This window comes from Cyprinus carpio, chromosome A10 (genome assembly GCF_018340385.1).
Source record: "Cyprinus carpio isolate SPL01 chromosome A10, ASM1834038v1, whole genome shotgun sequence".
Classification (NCBI taxonomy): Eukaryota; Metazoa; Chordata; class Actinopteri; order Cypriniformes; family Cyprinidae; genus Cyprinus; species Cyprinus carpio.
Window position 1 is genome coordinate 6,817,333 of NC_056581.1, and position 18,325 is coordinate 6,835,657.

General features: G+C 33.7%; 2 protein-coding genes across 2 annotated transcripts; one reads left to right on the forward strand and one right to left on the reverse strand.

The window, feature by feature from the left end:
- Positions 1-5,579: 5,579 nt before the first annotated feature.
- On the reverse strand, positions 5,580-10,370 carry LOC109100145 (secreted frizzled-related protein 1-like). The gene is made up of 3 exons (XM_019113643.2): positions 9,670-10,370; positions 8,812-8,892; positions 5,580-6,446 (listed from the first exon to the last, which is right to left on the reverse strand). Exons 1-3 carry the CDS (start codon positions 10,157-10,159, stop codon positions 6,121-6,123), a joined length of 897 nt encoding a protein of 298 aa, XP_018969188.1. The 5' UTR covers positions 10,160-10,370; the 3' UTR covers positions 5,580-6,120.
- A 3,315-nt stretch (positions 10,371-13,685) lies between these two features.
- Positions 13,686-18,115, forward strand: LOC109100149 (golgin subfamily A member 7-like). The gene is made up of 6 exons (XM_019113648.2): positions 13,686-13,805; positions 14,739-14,861; positions 14,983-15,135; positions 15,220-15,321; positions 15,896-15,952; positions 17,085-18,115. Exons 1-5 carry the CDS (start codon positions 13,797-13,799, stop codon positions 15,938-15,940), a joined length of 432 nt encoding a protein of 143 aa, XP_018969193.1. The 5' UTR covers positions 13,686-13,796; the 3' UTR covers positions 15,941-15,952; positions 17,085-18,115.
- Positions 18,116-18,325: the final 210 nt, after the last annotated feature.

Consider the following 18,325-nt stretch of genomic DNA (forward strand, 5'->3'; position numbering starts at 1 on the left):
GTAGTGAGCTAAAGGACTAAATAAATAAATAAATAAACACATCTTAAGTCAACAGGTACATCATAACAGGAATGAGCGTCAGGTAAGGTAAGTGCTGGCCTCTATTGGGCATCTGATGAAATTGCATGGATGGATGGATGATGCATGCTGCTGTGGAGTATTTCATAAATCAGTTGTTTGCTTTACATATACCTCTCATTGGATAATATAAACATGTCACTAACATATTTCATATGACGCATTTGGGATATTGATATGTTTATAACGGTTTCTACAGGCATCACAGTGACTGACTGTCTCAGTATAAAGGTCAAGTCCTGATTATAAGAGACTGACTATCCCTTGAGCCAATATATCGGCTTATAGAATGACAGAAAAAAAAAACAGAGCGGCCATAAATTTAGACAAACAGTTTTTGTTTTACATATTTTTCTCATGGTGAAAGAACAGATTTGAGATATAGAGCCGGATTTTTTCTCTCAATCATCAGGGAGTTTGCAGTGCCAAAACTGTAGTATGGGTAGACTGAGTGAGAAAAAAATCCTGGAAGAAAGTTTTCATCAAACAGAGTCTCCAAACCAAATGTAATAATACACACACACAAAAAAATCCAATAATTGATGAAGTAGATTATTCAACTGAAAAATATTTACATCTCTTGTTAGTGAATAAATGAAATACAACTCCACAGCTTTACCCCATTTTCAATTTGTCAGTGTCATAAACGAAACATATGAAAAAGATGTGTTTATATCCCAGAGGTATGAGAGGCCATCAGCTGATTTATGAAATCCTACCCTCCTGCCAAAATCTGCTCTCACCTCACAGTAGGGGTCAGGTCTTTGCAAGAGCAAAGCAAGTCCAGTGTGTGTCTAGATCTCATCCCTGAGAAATCTATGATCCACGACACACAAGCCAATTATCATCTCTCCTGGTTATGGTTAAACTGAACTGCATGCTGTACAAATTTAAATGCATCCGATTCAGCATTGAATTTGTTCCAAAAAAGAGTGGCAAGTGGCCTTCTTAAAGTAAAAAAAAAAATGTATATAAAGAAGATGTTTTACAAAATGTCCAAGCTGCTCTATTCCATATATTGAAAGTGAATGGTGACCATGACTGTGAAGTTCTAAAATGTAAAATGTACAACAAGTGGGGAAAAAAACATAGGTTTCATTTACTAAAATAATGTTAAAATGTGTGGGTTTTTCTACCTTTATAATATGCTAACAACCACCATAAAAACACAGGAGGTAAAGAAAAGGACACATTATGAATAAAAGTTCATCACAAGTAGATTTTCCACAAGCTGAAGTAAATACTAATGTATAGAAGGTGCACAGTGTCATGCACACAAATACAAAACTCCATCATGGTAACACACGTTACAATAAAATGATGCAGTAAACATTAATTAAACAACATATGATGTAAAAAAAAAAAAAAAAAAAAAAAAAACAATGTACATAACTGATAAGAAAAAAAACAAGAAAGCATTATTTCAATGATATTTCAATTTCAAAAATAGAAAGGAAGACACAAAATTATTACAAAACAAGTGTTTTGCTACTGGTTTAGTTGTGTCACCTATTTTTATTGAACTCCTCTGTTCAGTAATACGATCCCTTAAACAGAGATGTTTCTCCAACATAAACTTTTTTTTGCAAGGACATTGTATTATATACATGACATTTTTAGTATTGCATGTAATAAAACTTTTAATGTGTATATCTGTTTTAAAAATAGGGTGTACAAAACACTTTATATTTTTGGTATATTGACAATTAATACAGTTACCACATTTAAAATTTCCAGGAGGGATTGTTTTGGTGCATATGTACAATATATAAGACCTGACCTGATGATGTTCTCCTACATTTGTTTGGGTTTAGACAATCTTCACAGCGTCTAGCTTGTACCTTTTGTTCTGCAAATGAAAGCCACTTTTCATTGTAACTTTTTTCTTTACATTTTGATAACATTCCATGTCCATGTGGCTATTTGTTTGATGAATTTTGTGATTGGTGGATGATATATTATCCGGCATTTTCATTGGTTGTTTGCAAGTTAGAATTTTGTCCTTGTTTGCATTTAAAGGAACCTACATCATGTACACCTGCAATCTTTTAGCCCTGATGAAGGCCTGTGTGCGAAACAAAATAAATATAAAAATAAAATCCCCTTTTTAATTATATTCTTAACATCACAAGTGTCGCTGGTACTGTATCAATATAATTAATTTTTTTCCCCCATGCACCTTGTTGATTGTGTGAAGCTGCACCAGAACAATAATACAACCATATTTGGATTTTGAGACTTATGTTACAACTTAAATTTTGGTTTACATTCTGCTAAACTTCTCCTTTTGTTTTTCCCAGAAGAAGGATGTATGTCACACGGGTTCGGAATCGGTACAACTTGAGGGTTGAGTAATGACAGAATTTTTATTTTTGGGTGAATTATCCCTTTAAGGTACCAGATATCAATACATCATGTTCTTGCAAATATCGAAATACATCATTCTTGTGTCATTCACTTTGATAACAAAGGACATTTCTTGGACCCAAAGTTTTGAGAAGTACTTTACCAGACAGCATTCCATCACTTCCACCCAAAAGAGTCGAGAGATGTGACTGTGAGATGTTGAACAAACTGTTTAGGCATAATCTAAAAGGATTGTGCAAATGGACTTCAGTTGCAATAATTTTGTGCTAATATAAATGTGTAAAATGCACTCTGAATAAGACTGGCAGACAAAACCCTCATCATTGAATTAGGAACAGTGACGGCACCATATTCAGAGTCTACGCATCCCATCTGGCAGGATTCGCAGTTGGCATGTGTGAGAACGTCAGTCCAAACCCCAGGGGGAAGTATGTTTACCACAGAGCACATCTTACCTCAGATGCTATCCTGTGAGAGCATCATATTATTTATGGCTTTTAATAGGCTTTCTTCCCCTCAAGGCTGGAGACAAAAACGCAAGTCTTTTTCATTCAATGATGCTGGGAAATATGCAGCAGAAAAGCCAACAGCTGCTTCTAATGATCATCCCATAGAGTCTGGCAGGCAATGTCATCCCAGAGCACAAAACACAGCTATTTGCTTAACCTGGATAAACCATCACTACACTTTTGCACGAGCTGGGAACGGTCGGCTTCTCCTGGGGGTTACACGCACTCGGGGTTTTTGCCATTTGCCATGTATGGATTTATTTCGAAAAACGTGTTCGCTGCAGATGGTTTAATTTCAGCTTGAATCACCCTGAAAGGATGTCAAAACAAAAGGTTGGGGGGTCTTCAAAAGAAACTAAACAGTCTTAAAGGAATGCTCTGGGTTCAGTACAAGTTAAGCTCTATGGACAACATCTGTGGCATGTTGGCGTTTACCACAGACAATTTCAACTCGTCCCTCGGTTTGTAAAATCACTCAAAAATGCACTTAGAAACCTATGGGACAGGGTTCAAAAGCTCATATTTTTGGTATTAATTTGTCTTTTAACAATATCCAAGTGTATACACATACGTCACAAGTAAATTTCTTTCTTTTCTTTTTTCTTTTCTGACAGTCATGAAAATTTCCACCACATTTGAATTGATGTATTGTATTAGAAGCATTCTGTGAAGCAAATGATGCTGGTGGAAATGACATTTTGTGTTAAACCCTGTTTTGCTAAGGCCAGTTTCAAAGCTTGCATTTTATAATGGACCTCTTAAATGCACCTTTTTTTGCATAATTTGACAGAAAAGAGTTTGATTGGACATTGCATTTATTATTTTTATTATTATTAATACAATATATATATATATATATATATATATATATATATATATATATATATATATATCATTTTATATTATGATGCAGTCAAATTATGAGGTAAAATATAGAAATTTTCATCAGATTTATGACTTAGTATCTCATACTTTAAACCTTTTATCTCATAATTATGAAGTATCTCATTATTTTTTATATCCTAATTATGGCTTTTTATGCCATAATTATGCTTTACCAAAGCATTATTATTATTATTATTATTTTCAAATGCGGTGCAACTAGGCTATCATATTCATCATTTTAAACATATATTTTTATGATGGTTTTTTTTTCCATATTATAAGAATGTACATTGTGAAATAAACAAGCTTTACATGGCCACCCACCTCGACACATAAACATGGCCATGTTATGCTCTTTAAAAGCAGCACCTGTGTGTTCAGACTAGAATGATTTCATGGCAGATTCATTTGCAAAGGCATATCGTCAACACCAGCACTATCTGAATCTGATGCTATCACTGTTGCACACTTTATGACACTGGGAATGTAAACAGGTGTAGTGCCAACGGCAATATCTCACACACACATTCACACACTATGGCATCACTGCGGAGCTATCTGCTCAACATCTTTCAACTGTTCTGATGTGCTGACGTTAAATCTCTCAGACTCTTGCATGACTCTGATAACATATGCAGTCCTTTACTGAAATCATGAAAACTGAAATTTGTTCCACCTAAATCCAGATTGATGAAAGTGAGCGTTTTGAGACTTTTCAGGAGCAGTATGCAGGTCATTTGAAGGCCTGGCCTGTTGGAGCATGATAGTCAATAACAGATCTTACTCTTTCACAGCTCATCAGCCACAAATAAGGGTACTTAAACTGTATCAAGGTGATTACTGATTGGCGGGCATTACAACACAGATGTTTTCTCAGGAGAATGCCCTCAGTCCAAAACCTTGCAGTTTGCTTTTCTTGAGTTGATGTATTTCACAAAGCTTGTTTGAATAACCGTGGTTGCATCACAGCCATTAACCATGATTTGCTACTTGCTAGTTGGAGGCATGCTAGTCATCAGAGACATTCTCACTCACAAAAGAACATTATATTACAAAAAAATCTGTATAACACAATAAGACACATATATATTTTTCACATTTTCCTGAATAAAGAGAAATACATAAATTTTAAACATCGAAGTTTTCAATGTTTTGAAGTACATTAGCATAGATCACATCAAAGCACATATACTGTCAAAAGTTGGAGATAAAATAGTATGTTTTATAAAAATAAAAAATCCACTTTTTCTTTTTTTTCTCTTAAGTAAATAATTGGGAGTAACTGATTAGATCTGAGTTTCTTTCCAGAATGTGCAAGCAGAAGTGGATCATTTACTATAAATTATAATTTATCAAATAATCTTTTGGTTTTGACCCAAAATATTTTATTTTATCTCTCCTCAAAAAATAATAAAAGAGAGAGAGAGAGAAAACTCAAACTGCCTTTCATCAGGAAAGCTGGGAGAGAAATATGCCCAAATCATTTCCTCAATCCAAAACAAACATCTCTGATCTGTCTATACAAGATCAACACTTTGTCTGGCTGTTTGCTTATTCAGGGAACATGCAGAGTCTGAAATTTCTCTAATCTGATCTGATTCATAGTGATTATTTTGCAGTGATTTCACAGCATGTGATTGTTAAAGCTGGACTGCTTGGCAGGTCACAACTGCTACTTGTCTTTTTTTCTTAAATCACTCACTAATACACAGTATGAAATAAAGAGTGCAGTCAAATATATTAAAAATATTTTCTGTTTTAATGTTGAATGATTACAGTGCATTGTGCAAGTCCTCAGGCATGCTATAGGACACCTTCCACTGCATGATTAATTATGATTTGCATCCTATGCAACAAGAAACTGTTAAAAAAAAACTTTGTTGTGTAAGATGTTATGCATTTTACTGAATACCTGATAGCTGTGACGAATATTATAAAACATAAACATTATTAACAGATTGCATGGATGTAGATATTATTCTACCATGAAAACATCAATATATATCAAAAGGCAGCGTTTGCAAAAGCAGAACTCACTCAACTGACTTGAAGCATAATGGAATGCAAATAACTGTGAATAACTGTTTTGTACTTGGATTGGTTAGAAATGTTCAACAACATTTTAAAATTTGAACTAAATGGCACTTGTTTGTATGTATTCAGGCAAACAAACTAAGTTGGATTGTGGCATCTGTGGTTCCTTTATATACTGTACTGTAATGCAAAATGTAATATGTTATAATGGGAAGTTCACAAAGATTAGTAACCAGTTGATCAAAAATCACTTGAACATGGTCTCAAAAGTTGAACATTTGTGGCTTTTAAGTTTTTTAATGGCCTTCTTTAATTCTGTGCTAGATTTGTCCCACTTATGAATGCTTGTCAATATATACTGTTTCCCCACACTCCGGCCCATGATTAAATAGTTGCTCCCTAGGTTTTCCAGTTGTTGGCATGGACAGCCTGCTCCGTTTTTCAGGTAAAGAACAAGCTTCTTTAGGTCCTGCTTTTTCAGAGTTCCAAGCTTCACCGGCTTCCTCTTTTTTTGCAGAATGACTTTTCGATCTAAGTTGTCTGTTTTGACTTCCTTAATCTTCGTCTTGATTGCTACAAAAAGAAAATGTAGGTTGAGAAGTCATTAATGTTCATGAAAGTTTAAGTGAGACAATTTCTTTGCACACCTATGAAGTCTTAAATAAATATCTAAAAGAGTTATGTAATGTCTAAAACAGGTATTTGAAGGTGAAAACTTATATATATATATATATATAAAATCCTTCAAGTACTGACAGAAAATGCTAATATTTTAAGTATTTTTGCTTAAGGTCAATGTTGTATTTCTTTGCCATGGAGAGGCTGAACCCTTCGCTGTTTTTCATTATCTGTTGTCACATTTTAGCCAAGAACTCATTCTAGTTTATGTCTTTCAGATGCTATTCTGTACTAATTATGCAAAGCTGGATGGTGCAATGTGTTGAATCGCAATATCTTCCAGGGTGTGTGAGGATACGATTCTTGGGTACGAATCAAATTCTAAATCCAACCAAGATCAATAAAGAGACTGCACACTTTCTTCTAAACGTACTCTATTAATAAGGTTAAACAAAAAAGGTCTTTTTACCGATCCCTGAGGCACCCCTCAAATCACTGGCTATTCAAGCACTGCATTATGAAAGAATTTATGCATTTTAAATTGGTTATTGCCCATGTGTATTGTGGATAACGATGTTTAGCATTACTAACAACACAGAACAACTATCAAACACATTAAGTACTAGCTTTTAAACTCTAGGACATAATCCACTGAGCTGCAAAATTTTCTTGTTCCCTGAAGCTTTATTTTCAGAAAACATCTTGCACTAGTGCAATGGATGGAAAGTGGTAAAAAAAGACAGATTACAAACTACAGTGGGTTTTCCACCGATATCTTTTCTTATGTTATTCGTGTGCTGCATTTATACCTTCAACATAAATCAAGCATCTAATTTTAATTATAAGCATTTTCGCTAAAAACATTAACATAAGCAAACTTTATAAAATTTCAGGTAAACTGAAAGGTCTTTCTTATGGTCACATTTAGGTTTTATGTTGAAAAGTATATAATATAGTTAAGTATAGTTTTATTATGGCTGAATCAACATGACTAAATTGGGTTACAACAACAAAAGTAATTTTTTAAGCTCAGATTAGGTAGAAATATCAACCCGTTTAAGGTAAAAAAAAAAAAAAAAAAAAATCCATATTTTGATTTCCATGTTTTACAGTGTTACACATAGACAGTCATCCTATAATGACTAGAAAAAGCCTTTGTTGGGTTGGTGCTTGATAGCTTGCCATAAAAAATAAAAGGTCCCATGAAATTCTTGCCAGGGGCAAACTTCTGGTCTTTGACAACATCTCAGACCCTTAAAAAAAGAACTTCTGGATTCTGACCACATCCCTGGTTCTTAGAAACAGCATTTTCAAGTAGCTCTTATTTTTATAAATCCAAATATCTCCATTCGCTGTCGAAATCTAATAATCAACTATTATACTATTATTAGTATGTTGTTCTACAAAGAATAAATAAATAAATAAATAATTTAAATATACAAGGAGAAGAAAGGTTTGACCACGTTGAGTTGCATTTAAAAACAAAACAATGGGAATGGAACAACAACAGCAAAAAGGACCTATTCAGTTGTAAACAATACTGGACGCACAATAGTCAGTGTTTATCTGTACTGTGGTCACACATGTTGTTATGTTTAAGCAGCACTACAACATTCTTACTGTCTCAAGAGAGAAACAGATTTAAGGAGTGGAAATCCAGACAGTAATATTAGAAATATTTTTTTCAAGCAACAATATTATTGGAAACAAATGTGTGGGCTAAAAACCTGGACCTGAGCAGAATCACAATGACAGGAATCAGCCGATCGTATTTTGTTCTCTTGAAGTAATTAAGCTCTGGCCAATGAAGCGTTCTGAAATCACTTGCGTTAGTAGCAGTATGCGAAAAGTGTTTGGAACAAGAAATGTTTTTCAGTGCTTGATTTGTTCGTAAAAGATCTGTGCCAAAGCCCTTCACATCTGAGGTGCATTTCAATATGTTTTAGGCAAATTTCCATAATAGTCTATATAAGAACTCATTTTCAAAATGGTTCTGAACTCAGTAGGGTTTGACTTTGTAGTCAGTTTCAACTTTGTACCATGAGATCAGCATGTTGATAGCAGTCAGGAAAAAATATAGCCAGTTTATCCTTTCTGTTTTGTTGGTATGAAGACAAAATATAATATACACAATAAATTGGAACTGGAAGATCTCACTAATTGAACTTATAGTTATGTTTTCTTTATCTTGAATTTAATCTTTTTAAATAAATAGACTACATATTTAAACTAACAACTTGGATGCAATCTGAACTGAACTTTTGTTTAGGGTGATTTTTTTAAATACTGATACAACAATATTCCATTAAAAATTCTTTACCGAATTCACTGGCACACATGTGTTCCAGAATTCCATCTGTGTTCATCTCATTGTCACATGGCGGACACACAGAAGGTACACCTTCAAAAAAGAAAACAAAAAAATTTGATCCAAATTTCCTGACATGTGTATTCAATAATGCTTGCTTATCAACTTGAAATGTAAGCAATTGTAAGATTATAAATGGATCTGTAAATGTTTAATTACTTTGAAACCAAACACTGTAGAACATTTAATAATAATATTCATCATCACCATAATCATCAATGTATTATTTTGATTCTTTATTTATGTGTGTTTAGTTTGTTGTTCATCAAACAGCATTTTTTCTATTCATTTATCCTCTCAATAATTTCCTGTTTTTTCAACTTGATTTTTTACATTTCAAATTCAAAATGGTGAGAAGATGCAACAAATGTATCACTGCAGGTTATGACTATGGCATGAATTAAAAAATATATATATATATTTTAACAATGTCATGTTAATTAAGAACTAAATACATGTTATTAACGTTTGTTTATTTGTAATGCATCATTAACTTATCTTAAACAATTAGCCTTATCCAACCATAATAAACTACAAGTCAAAACTTACACCTATTGATTCTTATATGTTTTTACATTTTTAAGTAACAGTAACAAAATGTTAACAAATCAGTAAAATAGTAAACAGAAACGTATGAGAGCTGTGAAGACACCACATAAAAACTATATTATATTTTAGATAAACTAGAGATTATCACAATTTATATTTGTCGGCAATATATATATATATATTTTAAGAAAAAAAATAAGATTAAAATAATAACAATGGGAAATTCAGTCAAATTATATACAGCTATAATAGGCTACACACCTGGAGATTTATCCGCATCGTCGCTGCTGGTGGTGTTCATAGAAAGACACACGTCGCTCAGGGGAAACTTGTCACAGTTGAGCATTTCAGGCCAAGGGAACCCAAACGCCTGCATTATAGGGGTACAACTATCCCGGACAGCCTCGCACAGCCAGCGGCACGGATATATGGGTGTGTCGAGGCACACGGGGGCGAAGAGCGAGCAGAGGAACACTTGCGTGCCGGGATGACAGGCTTTGTGCACCAGAGGAACCCAGCTGACCGCTTGCTGCTTCACCTCAGCTATGGTTTCATGATCCAGCAAATTGGGAAGCAGCATCTGTTGGTAGCCTACATTAAAACACAACCTCAGGTCCTCGGGAATGTCCATGCACTGTAGGTTTTTGCCGTTATTTGGCACCCAAGGGTACTCATACTCGGTGGCGTTGAGGGAAGAGAGGAAGACAACTGGAGCGATGAAGATCCACAGCTTGGGGAGAAGGTTCTTCATGGCACGAGGAGAAAAGATAACAGTTATATCCACCTGCGTTGTACTATGGAGACCTCAGAAGTACGTCTTTGCATTAGTACTGCACTAACTGGGTTCTTCGGCGTCCTCGTTCTCCACGGTCCTGATATGAGAGAGTGTCGCGCGCTGCCGTTCGGTTGCTCAGCGCTGGAGTAAGTGAGCGCTTGAAAGGTGAAACAACCAATAGTAATTCATCCGGCTCGGCATAACGCGAAGATTGCTCAATCTGCTTGACTATTTTTTTTTTTTCCTTCATGCAAAGGGACTAACATATTTCATTAACCCCTTGTGCCTACTAATCGACCGAATCTTTAGATAATATAAAGATGCGTGGCCACGTGTAAATTAATAAGATCCGATTCAAAAGAACGATTTATTCGCGAATTAGGCATCACTAGAAAGATATTATGTTCTTTATATTTGACATTGATGTTAAGAGGGTGATTTATGCATCCACAATTATAGTGTAGGCTATTACCAATAATATATTGCAATAAAATGTATTTGTTGTAAAATTATGTTTATTTTTTAACAAAATAAAAACTAGTTCATGAGTGACCTGAGCTATTCTTCAAATAAATAAATAGATAAAACATAAAGGGTCGGTGTGTCACACTCAAAACATACCATGAATAGTTTTTGTGTGTGTGTGTGTGTGTGTGTGTTCACTGCAGAGGATCCATTGGTGAGCAAGTGATGTAATGCCAAATTTCTCCAAATCCGTTCTGATGAAGAAGCAAAGCCATCTACATCTTGAATGACCTGACGGTGAGTGAACTTTTATTTTTGGGGGAACATTTTTGATGAAACCATCTTGGTAGAAATGGCAAAACTGGCCTCTGAGACGCTGCATTTGTTAAAGAGGCTTCGGGTTGAAAAGCTCTTGTGTAACAGAGTCATAAAATGTAAGTGAAAATGGCTGTACATGGACTGTGTCAGTGGTGCATCTGTAAAATGTCTGATCTAATTCTATAAAAGTTCCACAGCCTGATTTATAACAGTGTTTGTCAAGTCGATCAATGCAAGCCGGATGGCTCTTCTGCTACAAAGACTCATTATTTAGAATTCAGAATTAAGCATCTGCGACTTTTGGCTGGGTTTCTTGGACTGGGATGCAGATGCTTGCGAGATGCCCTGCGTTGCGTCTCATTTGCTTTTCACACTGATTTGAGAGCAGCTTCTAGCCAAATATAACTTCAACCATTACAAACACCAATGTGGGCATTTCCTCTCTCACACTACTGCAGCTGTGTACTGGCTTTCCTAACCTCACAATTATTTCACAATGTTCATAATGAAGTGACAGTTGAATTGAAAAAGACATGCCATCATGGGATGCCAAACTCGTCATCACTTAAGATATTTGAATTACACCAAAATTGATGTCATCATGATGCGTTTACCCGTCATTTCTCCACACGAGAAGATCTTTGGCGGTAGCAGACCAAGTATCCCTCCAGTGTGTTGTAAGAATCTAAGAGGACTGGATGAATAAATGAGGGTCATTCAAAGATTTATGAATGTCTCCACTCATGACTTGGCTGGAATCAGATATTTTCCTGATATTTTATACAGCAGTCCTATTGGTTAAACATATTTTCTGTTCCCATGATATTGCATTGGTGAAATATAAATAAAGTTGCGGAACACTGTAAAGAATCCGTTGTAGGAAATGATTGAGGACTGAGTTGTGTTTTTGGTTATTTTATAATAGTTTTGGTCACTTTCTTCATAGAATGATATAGTCAATAAATTCAATTGTAAAACCGATAGTTCCCCAATACAGTAAAGCATGTCAAACACCATATCACTTCACAGCTCCAACAGTTCATTATTTTTGTATATATAAAAAAAAAAAATCTGCAAAAAAAATTAAATAAATACTATTATTTTAATTTGGCTGAATTAATATTTTAAATTGCATCCTAATGAATTCTTAATATTTTAATTAAAAGGTAAATATTAACTAAAATAATTTCACCCAGATCGGTGTTATTATTAACTAAAACTAAAATATATAAAAAAAAAAAAAATTACATTACTTGAATAATCATTAAACATAACTTGATAAATATTAACTAAAATAAAATCTAAAAACTTATTTTATTATACTTATTTTTCATTGAAGTACTAAAATAAAAACTTTAAAAAATTATATAGACATATTTAAATATATATATATATATATATATATATATATATATATATATATATATATATATATATATATATATATATATCTCAGCAACACAAACTTACTAAAACTTAAACTAAAATAAAACATAAACAAAAAAAATTAACAAAACCCAAAAATAAAATTAAAAATGTTTTTCACAAAAATTAACAGTATATAAATGATACTAAAATAACATTTGTCCAGATTAAATTGATGCATAAATGTAATGAAATAAAAAGAACATTTAAGAACTGATTAATAAACTGCAACAACACTAGAGGAGCATGGATTAATGAGAAGAAAACAAAACAAAACAAAACATTGTTTCACATATAAGAATGATTACAAGTTCTTCTCAGTTCTGGTCTAAATCACAGTGCTGGAGTTTCCTCATTTGAAACTGATCAAAACGCTGATGTGTGACTCAAACAACCTTTTAAACAAACGCTCTTGCCTGTTAAACTGCAGATGAAGTGCACTTACAGCAAACTTTATACACTCAGAATAGTTATAAAATTAAAACATCATTGCACAACATGATATTTTCTTTTTTTACTAAATATTGTTGATCTGACAAATACAGATCTCACAGCCTGTCAAGGTGGACCACAAGCTTATTTTATGCCTATACTGAGTCTATCCAGTGCCGTCTAAGGAACTGAGTGATGGTGAAAACTTAAGGAATGAATGATCTCACTGATGTATCATTTGTCATGTAAGGCTGACCGAACCACTGCTGTAAAATAAGAGTGATTCCTTGCGTTCTCAATCAAGAAGACTTTTCTCTGTTGTATGTCACCCTGTGTAAGTCATCCAAGTATGATTTCAAAAACACAGATGGAGACAAGGAGCGAGGACTGTTTTAGGCTTTAACCTTTTCTCCTTTAGGTTTCGCTCAGTATCACAAATGCTTCAGTGATAAACCTGAATAAACATCACTCTTGTTCACTCTAAATAAATAAATAAATGTTCACTCTTAGTGAGCTGGACGGGCTGTCCTTTTCTGACGTGGGAACACAATGTCCTCCTCTCCGAAATGTTTTGATGCTGTTTTCTAAATGCTGGCAAACGAATATATCACTACTAAGGTAAGTATGTAGTGAGATCATGTCTGTTTTACATTTAAATTACATGCAAAACAACTAAATCCCTTTAGAAACTGCATATATATATATATATATATATATATATATATATATATATATATATATATATATATATATATATATATATATATATATAAAATCTTTTTTTTTTTTTTTTTTTTTTTTTTTGCTGCTGTTTGATTTTCAAATCTTATAATACTAAAACTTTTTGCCATAATAGAAGAAGAATTTGATGTGGTGTAGCAGCGGAACTGATGAATAAAGGCAGAGGTTCCTCCCGGACTGTGTTTTGTGGAGGACAGGAGGTGGAATAACAGGAAGAGGAGCAGCAGCCACTATGGCGGAGGTACGTGAATAAAAACTAAATTTAATTACACGTTCCTTCTTGTTCACTGACAAAAGTGGATGTCTGAAATAATGCGATATAATCAATGTTTCGCTCTCCAACTACCTGAATAATATGTACGTGTACTTGTAAGACCGTTACTATTTGACACGTTAGCGTTTCTCCAGTGCAGTGGTCTTCAAAGATAAATATCGACGTCGATGAGTAACTTTAACACTTAGATCCTACTTTAACCGTCAGTGTACTCATATAAATCTGAAACCAGCTGTCACGTTTAAAACGAGCTTCATGTTGTCATAAGATTTCAGTCGTTTTATGATGCTACAAGGCCGTTGTGTGTGTATGGGGACGAGTTCCTGTGTTTTTAATAACCAACTGTAATGATAATTAAAAAAGAAAGTTATCTGAGCAGCAAATCAGCATATCAGAATGATTTCTGAAGGATCATGTGACACAAGACTGGAGTAATGATGCTGGAAATCAGCTTTGACATGACGGGAATAAATTAAAAAGCATTCATATAGAAACGAGTTATTTTAAATTGTTATAGTATTTCACTGTAATGTATTATTAATAATATATTAAAAATTAGAGACTTAGTTCAAAAGCATTGAAATACCTTTCAACTGTAGTGTATATTGTAGATAAATATGTTTTGCTGTTTTTTTAATGTTAAAAATATAATGCGTTCCATATTATTTTGACATGGAAAAACAGTTTAGTTATCAGTTATTGGCTGAGTTATAAAACTGAATATTTCATAGATTATCTTGTAGGTGAGTGTCAACTTGTAAGTCTGTATCGCATGAAAAAAAAAACACTTTGTTTTAAGGCACTTAATTTCCTTCACCTGAGTTTTTAAAGATGGAGCTCGCTGTTTTTGAGGACAGAAGTATTGGTTTTTAATAACCCAGACTCTGGTTTTCTCTCCAGACGCACAGCTTGCAGGATCTGCGGCAAGCAGCCGTCGCCTCCAAGGTTTTCGTTCAGAGAGACTACACCTCTGGAACCATCTGCAAGTTCCAGACCAAGTTCCCGGCAGAGCTGGAGAGCAGGGTGTGTGGAGATCCAGAGCAGACACAAAGGAACCTTTTACCACTGATCTGTTTTTTAAATATATCTAAAGCTTTGGCAAATGGATTCTGTCTGGACACTGATCATTGTTTTGTTGGTACAGATTGACAAGCAGCAGTTTGAGGAGACCATACAGACCCTGAATAATCTCTATGCAGAGGCGGAGAAGTTGGGCGGCAGGTCATATCTGGAGGGCTGTCTGGCCTGTCTCACTGCGTACACAATCTTCCTCTGCATGGAGACGCACTATGAGAAAGTGAGTTGACCAAGTGACCGGCACTAGATATCACCAACATCACATAGTCCATGTGGATTTCACTGGTGTGTTGAATTCATTCAGGTGCTGAAAAAGATCGCCAAGTACATCCAGGAGCAGAATGAGAAGATCTACGCTCCTCTTGGGCTTCTCCTGACTGACCCCATAGAGAGGGGCCTCAGGGTTGTATCCTTCCTACATCATGCGGCTCTTTCTGTCCCCTGATGAAACAAGAGATTTCTGAACTGTCAGAATTGCTACTTTTAACATTCTTAGAAACAAACACGTCCGTTCAAAAGTGTGGGGTCAGTAAGATTGTTTTTTATTTATTTATTTTTTAAAGAAAGTATTTTCAAATAAGTGCTGCTCTTTTAAATGTGGAAGCATCATATTAAGCAGCTCAATTCTAATTATTAATAAATGTTTCTTGAGCAGCGAATCAGTATATTAGAATGATTTCTGAAGGATCATGTGACTCTGAAGCCTGGAGGAATGCTGCTTTTCAGCTTTGCCTTTATACAGGAATAAATTATTATTTTAAGATATATATCAAAATAGAAAACATTTTATTTAATTGTGATTAAATTTCACAATATTACTGTTTTTACTGTGTTTTTGAACGTTATTAATTCAGCCTTGGTGAGCATAAGAGACTTTTAAAAAACATTTCAGAAATCTTGAAAAAAAAAAACTTTTTGTAAAAAAACAACACCTTTCAGATTCTTATGGCACTTCATTTCCTTAACTTGAGTTTTCAAAGGTGGAGATCACTATTTTCGAGGATAGAAGTATTGGTTCAAGATAAAACACAGCAAAGGTAAGTCCTTTTTGATCTAAATATGATGATATCCAATATATTTAGTGCATTGCAGGGCTCCAGACTAACTTGTTTGACTAGGAGCACTGTAGCCCCTGATTCAAAGTGTTTAGGAGCACAAGCAGAGAATTTAGGGCCACACCTTAATCCAGCCTGCAATGCATTCATTCACACATTTTGCCCATTTAGGCTGTATTACTGACAAATGCTTTGATAATAAATAGACTTAACTCATAGAAATGACAATGTGCATTATTCTTGTAATTTCAGATGGATATGATAAATATGATAAAATGACTATCATTTTGCATTAATGAGTGCAGTTACTAAAAATATTACATGTTCATTTCTTGTTTATACACATTTGACAGTAAAGCACTAAGCTAGAGTTGCGAGGCTTACAAAATTTATTTTATTAACTACAGTAATGTGCAAAATCAAATTTTAATGTAATGAAAAGGTTTATAATGTACTTGTACCATTATACTTCTATAGTCTTATGGAACTGACCAGCAACTTCAGTGATTATGAGCGCACTGCACATTTATGAGCACAAATTACTTTAACTTTTCTTACTTCAAACACAAAAAAGAGCAAAACTCTGACAAAATCTGATTTTTTGATGATTTGATATTTTAGAATAATGATTTTATAATTTCAAAATGTATAGAAAAAAACTGTAAATGAATGACTAATAAGCCAATAAGTGCGCCTCTGCTGCCATCTACAGGGTATAATGGTGATTTGATGTTTTTTTTTTTTTTTTTTTTTTTTTTACACAAGTGTTTGTTCCCCACAGTATATTTTGGTCGTCTCATTAAAAATAACATTCAAATTGGATCATTTTGGAGCTTTAAAGTGCTGGAAACATTTGTGTAAAAAGCTTGAAAGTAAAGTCAAAAGGTTGTACAAACCCTGAAATGAATGTAAAAACATTCAACTATTTCTGCTACAAAACCATGATTATAGTTAACGTTTCTGGTTTATGTCAGCGCCGTTTGATCTGTTTATAACAGCGATTTCTGTGCAGAATTTGAATGCTTTTCATTAGATCTCATAAAATGGTCGCAGTCTGGAGCCCTGCTTTGGATAATCATCTTGAAATAATGCATTGTTTTATTTCTCCCTGCAGGATCATGTTTGGAATGTGATTATTGGCCTGCTGGATTCAGAACCTGCTTCTCCGTCTCATGATATCACAAACCTATTACTTTAAATGTAGATAATATACCTTTTTTTTTTTTTTCTTCCCCAGACCACTGATCCATTATTATTATTATTATTATTATTATTATTATTTTTACAGAGGGAGAGAGTGGTTATATTCTGTATCTTAGTGAAACTCTCCAAACCAGCTTTCCCTCAGTTAACAGCTTTCCAATGTCTTACTTAACCCGAGTTGTTTTAAATCTGTGTTGTGCCATGTCATTTTATATTGCAGCTCCAGTGCGTTCCCTTCTCTTGTTTTCTGTACATACTTGTCTTGAATGGGAAGTATAGATTAAGTGCACAATGTTCAGTCGTAATACAGTTGCATCTTGATAATTCAGATCTTTTGTGACTGTGTTTTCATAGTAAAAATGAGTTTTTGAGAAATCTGCTCCAATTTGTGCTTAAAACGATCATAACATTCATGAAGAAGTTTGAGTTTTGTGTATGTGGAAATTTGAGACTGATAGTTTGTTATATTTAATGATTTTCTGTAATAATCGGTTTAGTTACTTTAAGTCGCTGTTCTATTCCATTTCCCTCTACAAAAAACAGTTTGTGTTTCTTCCATGCTGTTTTAACACTACATTTGACTATATTTACCAATCAACTACTGTACTTTTATTGGGGTCTGCGATATAATCCTTATTACACACAAATGCCATAAATCCTTAAAAGGCATGGTTTGCATTTAATATTGCATCTCCAGCTTGTATTTCAGACTGCTGTCAGTTCGACCTGTCTTTTGCGTAAATCTTTTTATCAGTGTTGTATTATAATGTCTTTTTTGAAAATCTTTTGACACTTATTTAAACTATGTATCGTACAATAAATAGTGTTTTCTTGAACAAATTAATTCCTTTGTCTGCAATGTTTTCGTTATATATGTATTAGTGCTGTCAAATGATTAATTGCGATGAATCGCATCCAAATTAAAAGTTTTTGTTTACATAATGTGTGTACTGTTTATTTATTTATTTATATAAAAATACACAAAAAACCTACATATATATTGTAAAAGATATATATATATGTATATATATTCATAATTTATATTATATATAAATAATCAAAAAAAAAACATTAATAAACACGAAAACAGCAATGACATGCTCAAATTATCCCAGAATTTAAATATTTTTGCGAATTATACAATGAAAATTT